Below are 14,419 nucleotides of genomic sequence, written 5' to 3'. Positions count from 1 at the left end.
ATAGGTACAATCAGTTTATCTGATGGTTCCGATAGGTACAATCAGTTTATCTAATGGTTCCGATAGGTACAATCAGTTTATCTGATGGTTCCGATAGGTACAATCAGTTTATCTGAAGGTTCCGATAGGTACAATCAGTTTATCTGAAGGTTCCGATAGGTACAAACAGTTTTTCTGAAGGTTCCGATAGGTACAATCAGTTTATCTGAAGGTTCCGATAGGTACAATCAGTTTATCTGAAGGTTCCGATAGGTACAATCAGTTTATCTGATGGTTCCGATAGGTACAATCAGTTTATCTGATGGTTCCGATAGGTACAATCAGTTTATCTGAAGGTTCCGATAGGTACAATCAGTTTATCTGAAGGTTCCGATAGGTACAATCAGTTTATCTGAAGGTTCCGATAGGTACAATCAGTTTATCTGAAGGTTCCGATAGGTACAATCAGTTTAGTGGTGAAGCTTCCACCATACAGATCTGCAATCATCAAATAATTAGGGCCAAGGTAATGGAGGGGAAGCTAATTGGGACCAGTTGAACTTCCATCATCTGAGATTTATCTCTATTGCTCTGCTCTGCTCTCCTTTCTGTCTGTCTCTGTCGCTAACTCTGACTCTGTCTCTAACTCTGACTGTGTCTCTAACTCTGACTGTAACTCTGTCTCTAACTCTGACTCTGTCTGACTCTGTCTCTGACTCTGTCTCTGTCTGACTCTGTCTCTAACTCGGTCTCTCTCTTAACTCTCTGTCTCTGTCTCTCTCGTAACTCTCTCTCTCTTAACTCTGTCTCAACTCTCTGTCTTTCTCTTAACTCTCTCTCTCTCTTAACTCTCTGTCTCTCTCTTAACTATGTCTTTCAACTCTCTGCCTCTCAACTCTCTGTCTCCAACTCTGATACTCAAACTCAGTATGTGTTCTGGTCCAGTGTACCGGCGGATCGTGGAGTCTGATGTGGGCGACTCGTTCTACATCCGGACCCACTTTGAGTATGAGAAGGAGTCTCCGTACGGCCTGAGCTTCAACAAGGGAGAGGTGTTCAGAGTGGTGGACACCCTGTACAACGGCAAGCTGGGCTCCTGGCTGGCCATCCGCATAGGGAAGAACCATCAGGAGGTGGAGAGAGGCATCATACCTAACAAGAACAGGTGATAATGACACTATTTCCGTCTTCTCTTCAGTCCTGTCCATTTTGGCTCCTCTCTGGCTGTTTATCAGCAAGCCATAATGAGGTTGAGTTTTCACAGAAATCAGTTTTGTTTATTTGAAAACAGAATGTGTTCTGTATAACTTACCTGGTTTTTAGACAATCATGTAAATGTGTTAAAATAATAGGGGAAGATTCACACGGGTCACAAGTCATCAGAACAATGTTAACGTCACGTTGTCCTCTCGTAGCTTTAACCACATTTGTTATGATTATCATTGCCATGTAAGTGCCTCTGTGTTGGCAGTATTGACGTTAGCCGTGCCAAGTTTACTGGACAGTGTCACAGACACATGAAAGCCCTCTACAGAGGTGTCTCTACCAAGAACTCTGTCTGTCCCTCTCATTCTCTTGTTCTGAATAGAAAAGCAACTCCAGCACACCTGTGATTTTGATTCCCCAAAAATGCATATTTCATGCATAAATGCATATTTCATGCATAAATGCATATTTCATGCATATTTTTCATGAACATTTCAATCAATAGACCTTCATCATCTGAGTTATACAGAGAACTAAATCTCGTTCTCATTTTTTTAAATATTTTTTTTTCTGTACCCCTTTTTCTCCCCAATTTCGTGGTATCCAATTGGTAGTTACAGTCTTGTCTCATCGCTGCAACTCCCTTACGGACTTGGGAGAGGCAAAGGTCGAGAGCCATGCGTCCTCGGAAACACGACCCTGTCAAGCAGCACTGCTTCTTGACACAATGCCCACTTAACCCGGAAACCAGCCACACCAATGTGTCAGAGGAAACACCGTACACCTGGTGACCGTGTCAGCGTCCACTGAGCCAGGCCCGCCACAGGAGTCGCTAGAGTGCGATGGGACAAGGACATACCTGCCGGCCAAACCCCTCCCCTAACCCGGACGACGCTGGGCCAAACCCCTCCCCTAACCCGGACGACGCTGGGCCAAACCCCTCCCCTAACCCGGACGACGCTGGGCCAAACCCTCCCCTAACCCGGACGACGCTGGGCCAAACCCTCCCCTAACCCGGACGACGCTGGGCCAAACCCTCCCCTAACCCGGACAACGCTGGGCCAAACCCTCCCCTAACCCGGACGACGCTGGGCCAAACCCTCCCCTAACCCGGACGACACTGGGCCAAACCCTCCCCTAACCCGGACGACGCTGGGCCAAACCCTCCCCTAACCCGGACGACGCTGGGCCAAACCCCTCCCCTAACCCAGACGACGCTGGTCCAAACCCTCCCCTAACCCGGGCGACGCTGGGCCAAACCCTCCCCTAACCCGGACGACGCTGGGCCAAACCCTCCACTAACCCGGACGACGCTGGGCCAAACCCTCCCCTAATCCGGACGACGCTGGGCCAAACCCTCCCCTAACCCGGACGACGCTGGGCCAAACCCTCCTCTAACCCTGACGACGCTGGGCCAAACCCTCCCCTAACCCGGACGACGCTGGGCCAATTGTGCGCCGCCCCATGGAACTCCCAGTCACGGCCGGCTACGACAGAGCCTGGACTGCCTTAAACCACTGCACCACTCGGGAGACCTAATCTCATTCTCTTTTACAGAGAAAAACATAATAACAAACTTCTCTCCACTCTGGGCGTGAAATACAGCCTCTCCAAGACAGCAGGGTTAGGGTTAGTTATCGAATTAGTTAGTTATCCAACTCCCTCTCCTCTATCTGTCTCCAGAGCGGAGCAGCTGTCCAGCGTACAGTACAGCCTCCCCAAGACAGCTGGGGGCGACAGGGCAGACTTCTGGAGGTTCAGGGGCCTGAGGAGCTCCAAGAGGAACCTGAGGAAGAGCAGAGAGGACCTGTCGGCCCAGCCCGTCCAGTCCAAGTTCCCCGCATACGAGAGGGTGGTGCTTAGAGAAGGTGAGGATGACTTGCCTTGTAATAACACATTATAAACGCTTATCTGTGTTAAAACACATAAAGCCTCCTCTCTCAGCCCCTCCTCCCTAGGCCCCTCCTCTCTCAGCCCCTCCTCTCTAGCCCCTCCTCCCTCAGCCCCTCCTCTCTCAGCCCCTCCTCCCTCAGCCCCTCCTCTCTCAGCCCCTCCTCCCTCAGCCCCTCCTCTCTCAGCCCCTCCTCCCTCAGCCCCTCCTCTCTCAGCCCCTCCTCCCTCAGCCCCTCCTCTCTCAGCCCCTCCTCCCTAGCCCCTCCTCCCTAGCCCCTCCTCCCTCAGCCCCTCCTCTCTAGCCCCTCCTCCCTCAGCCCCTCCTCCCTCAGCCCCTCCTCTCTAGCCCCTCCTCTCTCAGCCCCTCCACCCTCAGCCCCTCCTCTCTAGCCCCTCCTCCCTCAGCCCCTCCTCCCTAGGCCCCTCCTCTCTAGCCCCTCCTCCCTCAGCCCCTCCTCTCTAGCCCCTCCTCCCTCAGCCCCTCCTCCCTCAGCCCCTCCTCCCTCAGCCCCTCCTCCCTCAGCCCCTCCTCTCTAGCCCCTCCTCCCTCAGCCCCTCCTCCCTCAGCCCCTCCTCTCTCAGCCCCTCCTCCCTCAGCCCCTCCTCTCTAGCCCCTCCTCCCTCAGCCCCTCCTCCCTAGCCCCTCCTCCCTCAGCCCCTCCTCCCTCAGCCCTCCTCTCTAGCCCCCCCTCCCTTAGCCCCTCCTCCCTAGCCCCTCCTCCCTAGCCCCTCCTCCCTAGCTCCTCCTCCCTAGCTCCTTCTCCCTCAGCCCTCCTCTCTAGCCCTTCCTCTCTAACCCCTCCTGCCTAGCCCCTCCTGCCTCAGCCTCTTCTCCCTCAGCCCCTCCTCCCTCAGTCCCTCCTCTCTAGCCCCTCTTCCCTAGCCCCCACTCCCTCAGCCCTCCTCTCTAGCCCCTACTCCCTAACCCCTCATTCCTAGGCCCTCCTCCCTCAGCCCTCCTGTCTAGCCCCTCCTCCTTAACCCCTCCTTCCTAGGCCCTCCTCCCACAGCCCTCCTTTCTATCCCCTCCTGCCTCAGCCTCTTCTCCCTCAGCCCCTCCTCCCTCAGTCCCTCCTCTCTAGCCCCTCCTCCCTAGCCCCCACTCCCTCAGCCCTCCTCTCTAGCCCCTCCTCCTTAACCCCTCCTTCCTAGGCCCTCCTCCCACAGCCCTCCTTTCTAGCCCCTCCTCCCTCAGCCCTCCTCTCTAGCTACTCTTGTAAATCGTAACCTGTCTCTAATAGTGGTGAGCTTTCATAGCGAAGCGCCAACTATAAATATTGTCTTTCAATTGATAGAGGGGTGAAAAAGACCCCTGGGGTGGGTTGTATGTAACACTACGGTTTGCTGCTACACAACCCTGACCCAAATATTCTGCTTTTACTAACTTGTTACGCTGTTTTTAAATGAAACAACTGTTATTGCTTTTAGAATGTGTGTTTTTTAGTTTTAGTTATAAATTCGTGTTAAAGTTCTGTGTCCATTAGCGTTCTGTATTTTGTCATGTTCCCAACGTTTTGTGTGGAAACCAGGACGAGTATCTGTTGCGTCTTCCACAGCTAACGAAGAGCCCAATAAAAATCACTAATCCTCCCACTCAGTTTAATGTACTTTTGATGGCCTTCTGTTGGGGGTGTTTGTCCAGCTGGTTTCCTGAGGCCTGTGGTGATATTTGGACCCATCGCTGACGTGGCACGAGAGAAGCTCTCCCGAGAGGAGCCCGATCTTTTCGAGCTCGCAAGTGAGTAACAAAAGTGTATCGAAATGACGTGATAGTTTTTCTAGAATTCCATTTAAAAAAATGAGTTCATTATAGAACGATTAAAAGAACCACGCAATGAAACTATTTCTTTCCCCGTGTGTTTCAGAGAGTGAACCTAGAGACGCAGGGAAAGACCAGCGTAGTTCGGGAATCATCCGTCTCCACACCATCAAACAGATCATCGACAGAGTGAGTTTTCCCTCTTCATTAGCACGTACAGTCACTCATTTCAATCGGACTCATTTTGATTTGAGGAATTTCGTTTTGGAATTATTGGAATTATTGTGGAATGACATTCTCTTTAGACATGTTTGGTGATGCAGAATTAGCTTTTTCCAAATGTCGTCTTTGTTGTCCATTTTCTATTCCACTCATGATGAAAAGAGAACAGGATTCACTGGAGAATCACTGACTGTGTTGAGGCCCTCTACTCCAGTAGGAGGAATCACTGACTGTGTTGAGGGCCTCTACCCCAGTAGGAGATACACTGACTGTGTTGAGGCCCTCTACCCCAGTAGGAGATACACTGACTGTGTTGAGGCCCTCTACTCTAGTAGGAGGATTTCACTGACTGTGTTGAGGCCCTCTGTCCCAGTAGGAGATACACTGACTGTGTTGAGGCCCTCTGCCCCAGTAGGAGGAATCACTGACTGTGTTGAGGCCCTCTGCCCCAGTAGGAGGAATCACTGACTGTGTTGAGGCCCTCTACTCCAGTAGGAGGAATCACTGACTGTGTTGAGGCCCTCTGCCCCAGTAGGAGATACACTGACTGTGTTGAGGCCCTCTGCCCCAGTAGAAGGAATAGATTATGTAAGTGATGTTTTTCTGGTATATAGGACAAACATGCAGTGCTGGACATCACCCCCAACGCAGTAGACCGTCTGAACTACGCCCAGTGGTACCCCATCGTAGTGTTCTTGAACCCAGACAACAAACAGGGGGTCAAGAACATGAGAACCAGGCTCTGTTCCGAGTCCAGGAAGTCCGCCCGGAAACTCTACGAGAGGGCCCTGAAATTAAGGAAGAACAACCACCATCTCTTCACCAGTGAGTAGAGAGGGGGAAGATGGGAGAGATGGGAAGAGAGGAGGTGGGGGAGAGAGGGTGGGATGAGAGTAGAGAGAGCCTTGAAACAAAGGACGAACAACCATCCCCTTTTCACCAGTGAGTAGAGAGGGGGAAGATGGAAGGGAGAGATGGGAAGAGAGGAGGTGGGGGAGAGAGGGTGGGATGAGAGTAGAGAGAGCCTTGAAACAAAGGACGAACAACCATCCCCTTTTCACCAGTGAGTAGAGAGGGGGAAGATGGAAGGGAGAGATGGGAAGAGAGGAGGTGGGGGAGAGAGGGTGGGAGGAGAGTAGAGAGAGCCTTGAAACAAAGGACGAACAACCATCCCCTTTTCACCAGTGAGTAGAGAGGGGGAAGATGGAAGGGAGAGATGGGAAGAGAGGAGGTGGGGGAGAGAGGGTGGGAGGAGAGTAGTGAGAGCCTTGAAACAAAGGACGAACAACCATCCCCTTTTCACCAGTGAGTAAAGGGAGGGGCATTTGTTATGTCACGTTTCTGACAATATTATGACAGTATTATGAGGTACAGTTAAAATTAAGTGTTTCCAAAACAACACGGGTTCGAGAATGTATCCCTGAGGAACTCCACAAAATATCTTGGCCCTATTAGATACCCGGCTGTTTACATACACAAACTGCTCTCTATCATAAACCTAAGTCTTCAACCATTTGTTTGCTTGGTTTAATTAAAGCAGCATGTTAAGAAAAGTGAATTGATATCTTGTAGAGTCCCTCAGGGATACATTCTTTGACCCTTGAGTTGAATTGTTAACATGCTATTATCATGCTAACTAGTAGCATCATGCTTACTAGTAGCATCATGCTTACTAGTAGCATGTTAAAAGGGATAGTGGGATATTTTGGCTGCATTATGGCAACATGCTATTATCATGCTAACTAGTAGCATCATGCTAACTAGTACCATCATGTTAACTAGTAGCATCATGCTTACTAGTAGCATGTTAAAAGGGATAGTGGGATATTTTGGCTGCATTATGGCAACATGCTATTATCATGCTAACTAGTAGCATCATGCTTACTAGTAGCATGTTAAAAGGGATAGTGGGATATTTTGGCTGCATTATGGCAACACGCTATTATCATGCTAACTAGTAGCATCATGCTAACTAGTAGCATCATGCTAGCTGTTCAGGTAGACTTCCAGTCATTGCGCTTACGCTAGTTTGCATTAGCTTGCAAAAGTACCTCTTAACTTCCTTTTAGATTGGCCGAAGAGACATAAAAATGTGCTTAATTTGGCTTAATTGCCCAAATCTGGACACTATCCCTTTTAATAAATAAAAACGGTAACCCTTTTGGCCTCCTGTCTTAGCCACCATCAACATGAACAACATGAACGATGGCTGGTACGGAGCTCTAAAGGAGACTATCCAGCAGCAACAGAACCAGTTGGTCTGGGTGTCAGAGGGCAAGGTGAGAGAAACACTCAGATGTCCACTATAGTTTTAAGGTAACATTTTCTAAAAAATAATCTATCGTAATGAATATGATACTTTGCGAACACAGTGTGCAGGAGCTTTTTTATAACATCAAAACATTTCCGACTCACCTGTTGAAGCAACCCTAAGAAAACTGTATATTTCTTCACATCTACTACTACTATCTCTCCTTCTGCTCCTACTCCTGCTGCCCCTCCTTCGTCCTCCTGCTCCTCCTCCTGCTCCTCCTCTTCCTCCTCCTCTTCCTCCTGCTCCTCCTCCTCCTGCTGCTCTTCCTCCTCCTGCTCCTCCTCCTCCTCCTGCTCCTCCTCCTGCTCCTCCCCCTGCTCCTCCTCCTGCTCCTCCTCCTCTTCCTCCTGCTCCTCCTCCCCCTGCTCCTCCCCCTGCTCCTCCTCCTGCTCCTCCTCCTGCTCCTCCCCCTGCTCCTCCTCCTGCTCCTCCCCCTGCTCCTCCTCCTCCTCTCCCCAGGCGGACGGCGCGCCGGACGATGACCTGGACATCCATGATGACCGTCTGTCATACCTGTCAGCCCCGGGCAGTGAATACTCCATGTACAGCACGGACAGCCGTCACACCTCTGATTACGAGGACACGGACACCGAGGGCGGGGCCTACACCGACCAGGAATTAGACGAGACTCTCAACGACGAGGTGGGACGGATTCTTCATTATTTTTTTTATTTTTTTACATTTGATTTAATTCATGTTCGCTTGTCAAAAATACTGAATTATGCCTTAAGACAATACTTGGAGGGAAAAAAACATAACACCTTATACCTCATACACGTTTTTGAGTCTCAGCATGTAGTAACTCGTTTCTAAATCCCATTAGGTTGGTCTTCCCACGGAGCCAGCTATCACCCGCTCCTCAGAGCCGGTCAGAGAGGACCCGCCCGTCATCCAGGACCCCTCGACTGGCGGTTACCCTGGATACCAGCACGTTGCCGTGACTCCGCCCGACCCGGCCAACCGCATCGACCCGTCCGGGTTCAAAATGGCCGCCGCTCCTCATCAGGTAGGAGAGAGAGGGAGGAATTGGAGGGAGAGATGAATGGAGGTTTAGCTGTAGGTGTCTCTCTAGGGGCGAAACGGGCTGAAACGATGTTACTACAACCTGCGATGTGTTCTGTTCTTCAGAGTGAAACAGGACATGTGTTTGTTCCTTCAGTAAGAGAGACCCTTCACATAGTATACACAAATACATATGTATATTGTAAAGCTATCTGTTTGTAGTTAACCACACTGTTGCAAATACATTGTAAACGGGTTTCTGGATGGTGTAAAAATGATTCAAGGAGGAGGAACATGGAGAGAGAAGGTTACTATGGAGATAGAAACTGCTGTAGTTTGTGGAGTGTTGCTGTGCTCTTTCTCTTGGCAGCCTGTTGCAATAAAAATGTCTCTTAACGATACTTCACAGCAAGACGATGCTGCTCTTCTGGCTATTCCTTCCTCTCTGCTGCCTGCTGCGGTGGCTGTGGCGCCCCCTGTTGTTGAGGCTGAGTCACAGCAACCTGCACTGCAGGTAGAGGGTATGACCTCTGAACCCGAGGAGGAGGCTCCGGCTGCAGACTCACTCCTTAGCAGCCCCGCCCCTACTGAGCTAGCCCCGCCCCCAACACCACCATCACTCGAACCCCAACCCCTGTCTGACCCGCAGCTCGGCCCTGGTCCTGAACCCAAGGTATTCACCTACCTACCACCTACCCACCACCCCAGCACCTACCTGCTGCCTCCCTAGAACACCTGGACTGGGCCTGGGCCAGTCAAGCCCTTAACTCCCCCGCCCGGTTCTCTGCCCCGCCCATCTCCCCCCCAGCCTGCTGTCCTGTCTTCTTCACACACGCTTCTTTATCCTCTGACTGGCTCTCTTGTCTGCATGCCCCGCCCACACTGTGTGACCACAGAATTATATTTTACAGCGTGTTTGAGGGGGGTTGGTGTTTGGAGGAAGACGTTGGCTGCACAGAATCGCTCATCTTCATCACGTTTATGACTCGTTATTATGGGATGTAAAAGCAAGGTGATTTGTGATGTGATTCTGTGCAGTCCGACTGCAACGTACTGTAGTCCGTCTCAAACATGCACCTTGTGTGTGATTGGTCAGTGTGTGGTCAGTACACATGCACCAATCACAGTGGGTCTGCAGTCCACCCGGGGGGAAGGGGGGGGGGGGTCTATTCTAGTCTGTGGGCACATCTGAAACCCCACCCCATTCCCTATTAAGTATATTTTAACCAGAGCCAGCCAAAGTTGTGCACTGTATAGGGAATAGGGTGCCATTTTGGACCGGTCTGATCGCGTGACCGGGATAAGAAGAACCAGCGCCAACATTAACGGTTACTGTCGTCTCCTCCTCTTCCTCTGCATGGCCTCTAATGGTTCCTTTCAGCTTCTTAACTTCTCTGACTGACTCTAGTTGAAGTCTAGTCCAATGTTCTTGCAGTGGCAAATGTCGTTGGTATATGTACCGTATGCTGTAGTGCTATTATATAGTAGAATGTAGTTGGTAGCTGTTGTAGTAGATTGTAGTTGCATAAGATGCTCAACTGAATGTAATGTTGCATGACAAACTATGCTAACCTGCAGACAGTTTTCTTGGTATTTAATAGTCTCTGTCAAAGTGGTTGATTCGCTCTATGGGGGGGGGGGGGGGGGGGGGGGGGGGGGGCATTACATAACTATATCTTCCGTTGTAGCGTTGACTCACGTAAAGAAGTTTATGTTACAAGCTTCTACCATAGGAAGTGACTGTCTGTCGTTTACTCGAGGTGCTGTCTACAGGCTGCACATCAACCCGTTTTTGAAATGAAGCCTTTCAGAAAATGTACACAAAAAAACCCACAAAAAAAACATTATTTTTGACACCATCAGAAAAAACATTATTTTTGACACCCCTACCCCCAAAAAAACGTGACTACGTCAACTGATTGGTGATGACGTCATGAGAATACGGAACTTTTCAGGAGTGTCTGAAAGACTTCTAGTCAAATATGCATTCAGAACGGATTAGGAATAATTGCTTGTGTACTTGCACTTTGACCTTTGTTCAATGTATTGATATATTTTGGAGTTACTACAATTTAAATTGTATGAATGATGATGTGTTGTTTCTTAATTGATCTGTGTTCAGTCCTTGAAGATTTGAGCTGAACCTCTCAGAAACCTCCCCTATAATTGATTCATTCTCTGATTTTGGGGGATTTTCTGTAGTTTCTGTCATTTTGTTAATTTAAATTGTTTTAAAAACATAGTTTTCCAAATGAGATTTACAAGTTTTCAACTTAATTTGCCATGTGATTGATACATTGGAAATCTTATTCACCCGAGCTCTGACCAAATACCTGTAACTAGCTAGTTCCTACTAGTATTAATGTCTCTATATTCCATCCGACTCCCCTGCAGATGTACAAGAAGGATCTGTACAGTCTGGAGGAACCAGTGAGAGTGAACCACGGCGGCATGAAGTCGTCTCTGAGCTACACCCACCAGCCCTACCAGGACCAACAGCCACACCGCCAGTACGACCACCCGCCTTACGGCTACTGTAGCGACGGGGGGGGCTACGCCGAACCAAAGCAGCCTCCCCAGGGGAACTTTGACCCTCACACTCCTCACCTGCACTACAACAACCGTGTGCCTCAACACTTCGCCGACGGCCAGTGGCCCCCCTACGACCAGCAGACCTCTTCCCCCCAGCCCCCGGCGTACCAGCCTGGCCCGGGCCACCAGCAGGGCTACACTCCCAGGGGGACCACCCCCTACGAGGACGGCCCAGTCAGGGACTACAGCCCCCCCCAGCCCTGCTACGATGAGGCACCGGCGGGGATGCAGGGCTACGACGGCAGGCCTCGTCATGGTAAAACTCCGGGGCCTATGCGGTACGATGAACCGCCTCCCCCGCCCTCGGCTAGCACTTACGACGCTCGCTCCCCTTACGAGTCCGAGTCCCCTCACTGCTACCCCGTAAGCTCGCCCCGCTCCCCAGACCCCCCCAAGCAGTATTTCGGGGACTCTGCTCCTGGCCTGAGACCCTCCTATAACCCGGGACCTCCTAGCCGGGGCGGTGGCTACAACCGTGAACCTCTAATGACCTCTGACCCGCCCCTGCCCCCTCCCAAACCTGAACCCCTGGCCTCCCCAGGAGAGATGGGAGTAAACGCGGGGTCCAAGCCCCCGGGGGAGGAGGAAAGGGACGACCCGGCCATGAAGCCCCAATCGGTGCTCAACAGGGTCAAGATGTTTGAGAATAAAAGGTCGTTGTCTGTTGACCGAGCCAAGGAGGCTGACGACTCTACCATGACGAGGGTAGGTGTACGACACAGCCAAACACCTAGACAGCATGCTTATAATGTATGTCTTGGATAGGGCTGTTACAATAACCTTATTACCACCACACCAGTGGTCACGAGTCATGATGGTAGTCAAATTCCATATGACCGTTTAGTCACGGTAATTAGGCTTCTCTAAGCTCTGATGCTGCTGATGGTCATTAGTAGCCTGCTAAACTTGCTAACTGCCTGGTACTCAGCACTCTATTGTCCCTCTAAACACTCTGATATCAATGTGAATGGGAAATCTAATAAAACACTTCATGAGAGCCCATGAGCTCATGTTGCACAACATTTCTATAGGCTATGCAATTGCTTGAGAAAACCGAGTGATGGCCTCTACTAAAAAGAGGAGGATCCCATCAGCTTTCTATAGGCTAGGCCTACTATATTTATTTCTCAACTTTCCTAATATTAACCACGTTGTTTATCTTTACAACAGGAGTATAGCCTACCTGGCTGGCAAGAAAACGGAAAAGCGCGTCCTCGTATTTGATATTAAAGTGCATAGAGATTTAAGTGCATTTCTCCGCTGTCCCTGTTTCGGGACAGGTGCACGATAAAGGTCCATTCTAACTCCAAACAAATTTCACACATATTATTTAGTAAATGTAAAGATTAAATCAAGAATAGTCTGATGGGTGACAATATTAGCCTATCACTTGTGAATAATGCCCAGCCTGTTGTTTTCTTGCAGTAAGGCAAGAAACTCATGTCTTTTGTTAGAACATTTTTAAAATCATAGTCGCATACCTTATGTAGTCTATATTGGGCTTTATTAGACTTTTTAAAAATGTAGACGTTCCAAAGGTCAGCATCAGTGGCTTGTAGTCTGTGTGTGGAAACCAGGAGATGCTAAATGGGTTTACGTTAATTAGCGATCAATTACTGTGAGACTTGGGTACTAGGACACTTAGCCTATCTACAGGGGCTACTTGGAAAGAACATACACTAGACCTAATAATCAGTGGCACATAGGGGATTCAAATCAAATCAAATGTATTTATAAAGCCCTTCGTACATCAGCTGATATCTCAAAGTGCTGTACAGAAACCCAGCCTAAAACCCCCAAACAGCAAGCAATGCAGGTGTAGAAGCACAGATTATTCTGGCAGAGCAACATGTGATTGGGGTAATGAGCCACTGATGAATGTGATTGGATACCAGGATAACATGTGATTGGGGTAATGAACCACTGATGAATGTCATTGGATACCAGGATAACATGTGATTGGGGTAATGAACCACTGATGAATGTGATTGGATACCAGGATAACATGTGATTGGGGTAATGAACCACTGATGAATGTCATTGGATACCAGGATAACATGTGATTGGGGTAATGAACCACTGATGAATGTCATTGGATACCAGGATAACATGTGATTGGGGTAATGAACCACTGATGAATGTGATTGGATACCAGGATAACATGTGATTGGGGTAATGAACCACTGATGAATGTGATTGGATACCAGGATAACATGTGATTGGGGTAATGAACAACTGATGAATGTGATTGGATACCAAGATATCATGTGAGGTAGTGTAGTTGATTCCCACTATATATTCAAGCTGCAAAGTCAAAATGGGCTATATTGTAAAAATGTATTAAAAACATTTAATTTGCATAATGTTAGCAGAGTGGTTAAGGTCAAGGTTTGGTTTCAAATCATATTTTAAGAAGAGAAATTGTAAAATTTCGGTGCTTCTCACTTTGCAACTTGGCCAAATAGTGGCAACCTGTGTAGATACAATAGTCAGGTTTAACCTCCGGTCTGTCTGGTGTTCCAGCCTGCTGACCTGCCCAGACCTGTGACTGCACCTGGGCCTGTCCCCAAAGCCAACTCCCTCAGCAACCTGGAGCAGGGGAAGGCTACTTACAGGTACACACACACCACACAAACACCGTAGACACACCACACACACACTGTAGACACACCACACACACACCGTAGACACACCACACACACACACACACACCGTAGACACACCACACACACACACATCGTAGACACACCACACACACACACACACACACACCTGTTGACACACCACACACACTGTACACACACAAACCACAGCACTCTACCCTGGTGCTACTAACGCCAAGGTCATGGGTTCAACTCCTGAAAGGACCACATACTGTACTAGAAATGTTACATTGGATGTACAAAACATTAAGAACACCTTCCTTATATTGAGTTGCACTCCCTTTTGCCCTCAATTCATCACGGCATGGACTCTACAAGGTGTCGAAAGCGTTCCACAGGGATGCTGGCCCATGTTGACTCCAATGCTTCCCACAGTTGTGTCAAGTTGGCTGGTGGACCAGTCTTGATACACACGCGAAACTGATGAACGTGAAAAACCCAGCAGTTATTGACACAAACTGGTGCGCCTGGCATCTACTACTCATTCAAAGGCACTTAAATATATATATTTTTAAATCCCTTAACCCGTCTCCTCCCCTTCATCTACACTGATTTTGAAGTGGATTTAACAAGTGACATCAATAAGGGATCATAGCTTTCACCTGGACAGGCAGGTGTTCATAATGTTGTGTCCACTCAGCGTGTGCCCTCACTGTCACGTCGGATCAAATCAATGTCATTTCCAGAAGGGTCTGAAATCATTAACACAATCATGACTGTATAAAATAATTAATTAATACAATTGCTCAGAGAAAGATATTTTAACAAGTTTATAATAAGAAAATAATA

General features: G+C 49.0%; 1 protein-coding gene across 7 annotated transcripts in view; it reads left to right on the top strand.

Moving 5' to 3' along the window:
• Window positions 1-14,419, top strand: part of LOC139376446 (tight junction protein 1b) — a 212,252-nt gene that overhangs the window by 185,050 nt on the left and 12,783 nt on the right. For 4 of the 7 annotated variants that reach the window (XM_071119076.1, XM_071119069.1, XM_071119104.1 and 1 more), the window contains 10 exons: window positions 925-1,144; window positions 2,869-3,053; window positions 4,721-4,816; window positions 4,944-5,026; window positions 5,674-5,884; window positions 7,238-7,338; window positions 7,833-8,015; window positions 8,197-8,379; window positions 10,770-11,672; window positions 13,491-13,582. In XM_071119076.1, coding sequence (XP_070975177.1) covers window positions 925-1,144; window positions 2,869-3,053; window positions 4,721-4,816; window positions 4,944-5,026; window positions 5,674-5,884; window positions 7,238-7,338; window positions 7,833-8,015; window positions 8,197-8,379; window positions 10,770-11,672; window positions 13,491-13,582 — 2,257 coding nt within the window. Of the gene's footprint in view, window positions 1-924; window positions 1,145-2,868; window positions 3,054-4,720; window positions 4,817-4,943; window positions 5,027-5,673; window positions 5,885-7,237; window positions 7,339-7,832; window positions 8,016-8,196; window positions 8,380-8,784; window positions 9,049-10,769; window positions 11,673-13,490; window positions 13,583-14,419 lie in introns of all 7 variants that reach the window. The other 3 variants (XM_071119062.1, XM_071119095.1, XM_071119089.1) reach the window with 1 other exon arrangement.

The sequence above is a fragment of the Oncorhynchus clarkii genome, chromosome 2 (assembly GCF_045791955.1).
Source record: "Oncorhynchus clarkii lewisi isolate Uvic-CL-2024 chromosome 2, UVic_Ocla_1.0, whole genome shotgun sequence".
Lineage (NCBI taxonomy): Eukaryota > Metazoa > Chordata > Actinopteri > Salmoniformes > Salmonidae > Oncorhynchus > Oncorhynchus clarkii.
This window is presented reverse-complemented; position numbering and strand designations above follow the sequence as displayed.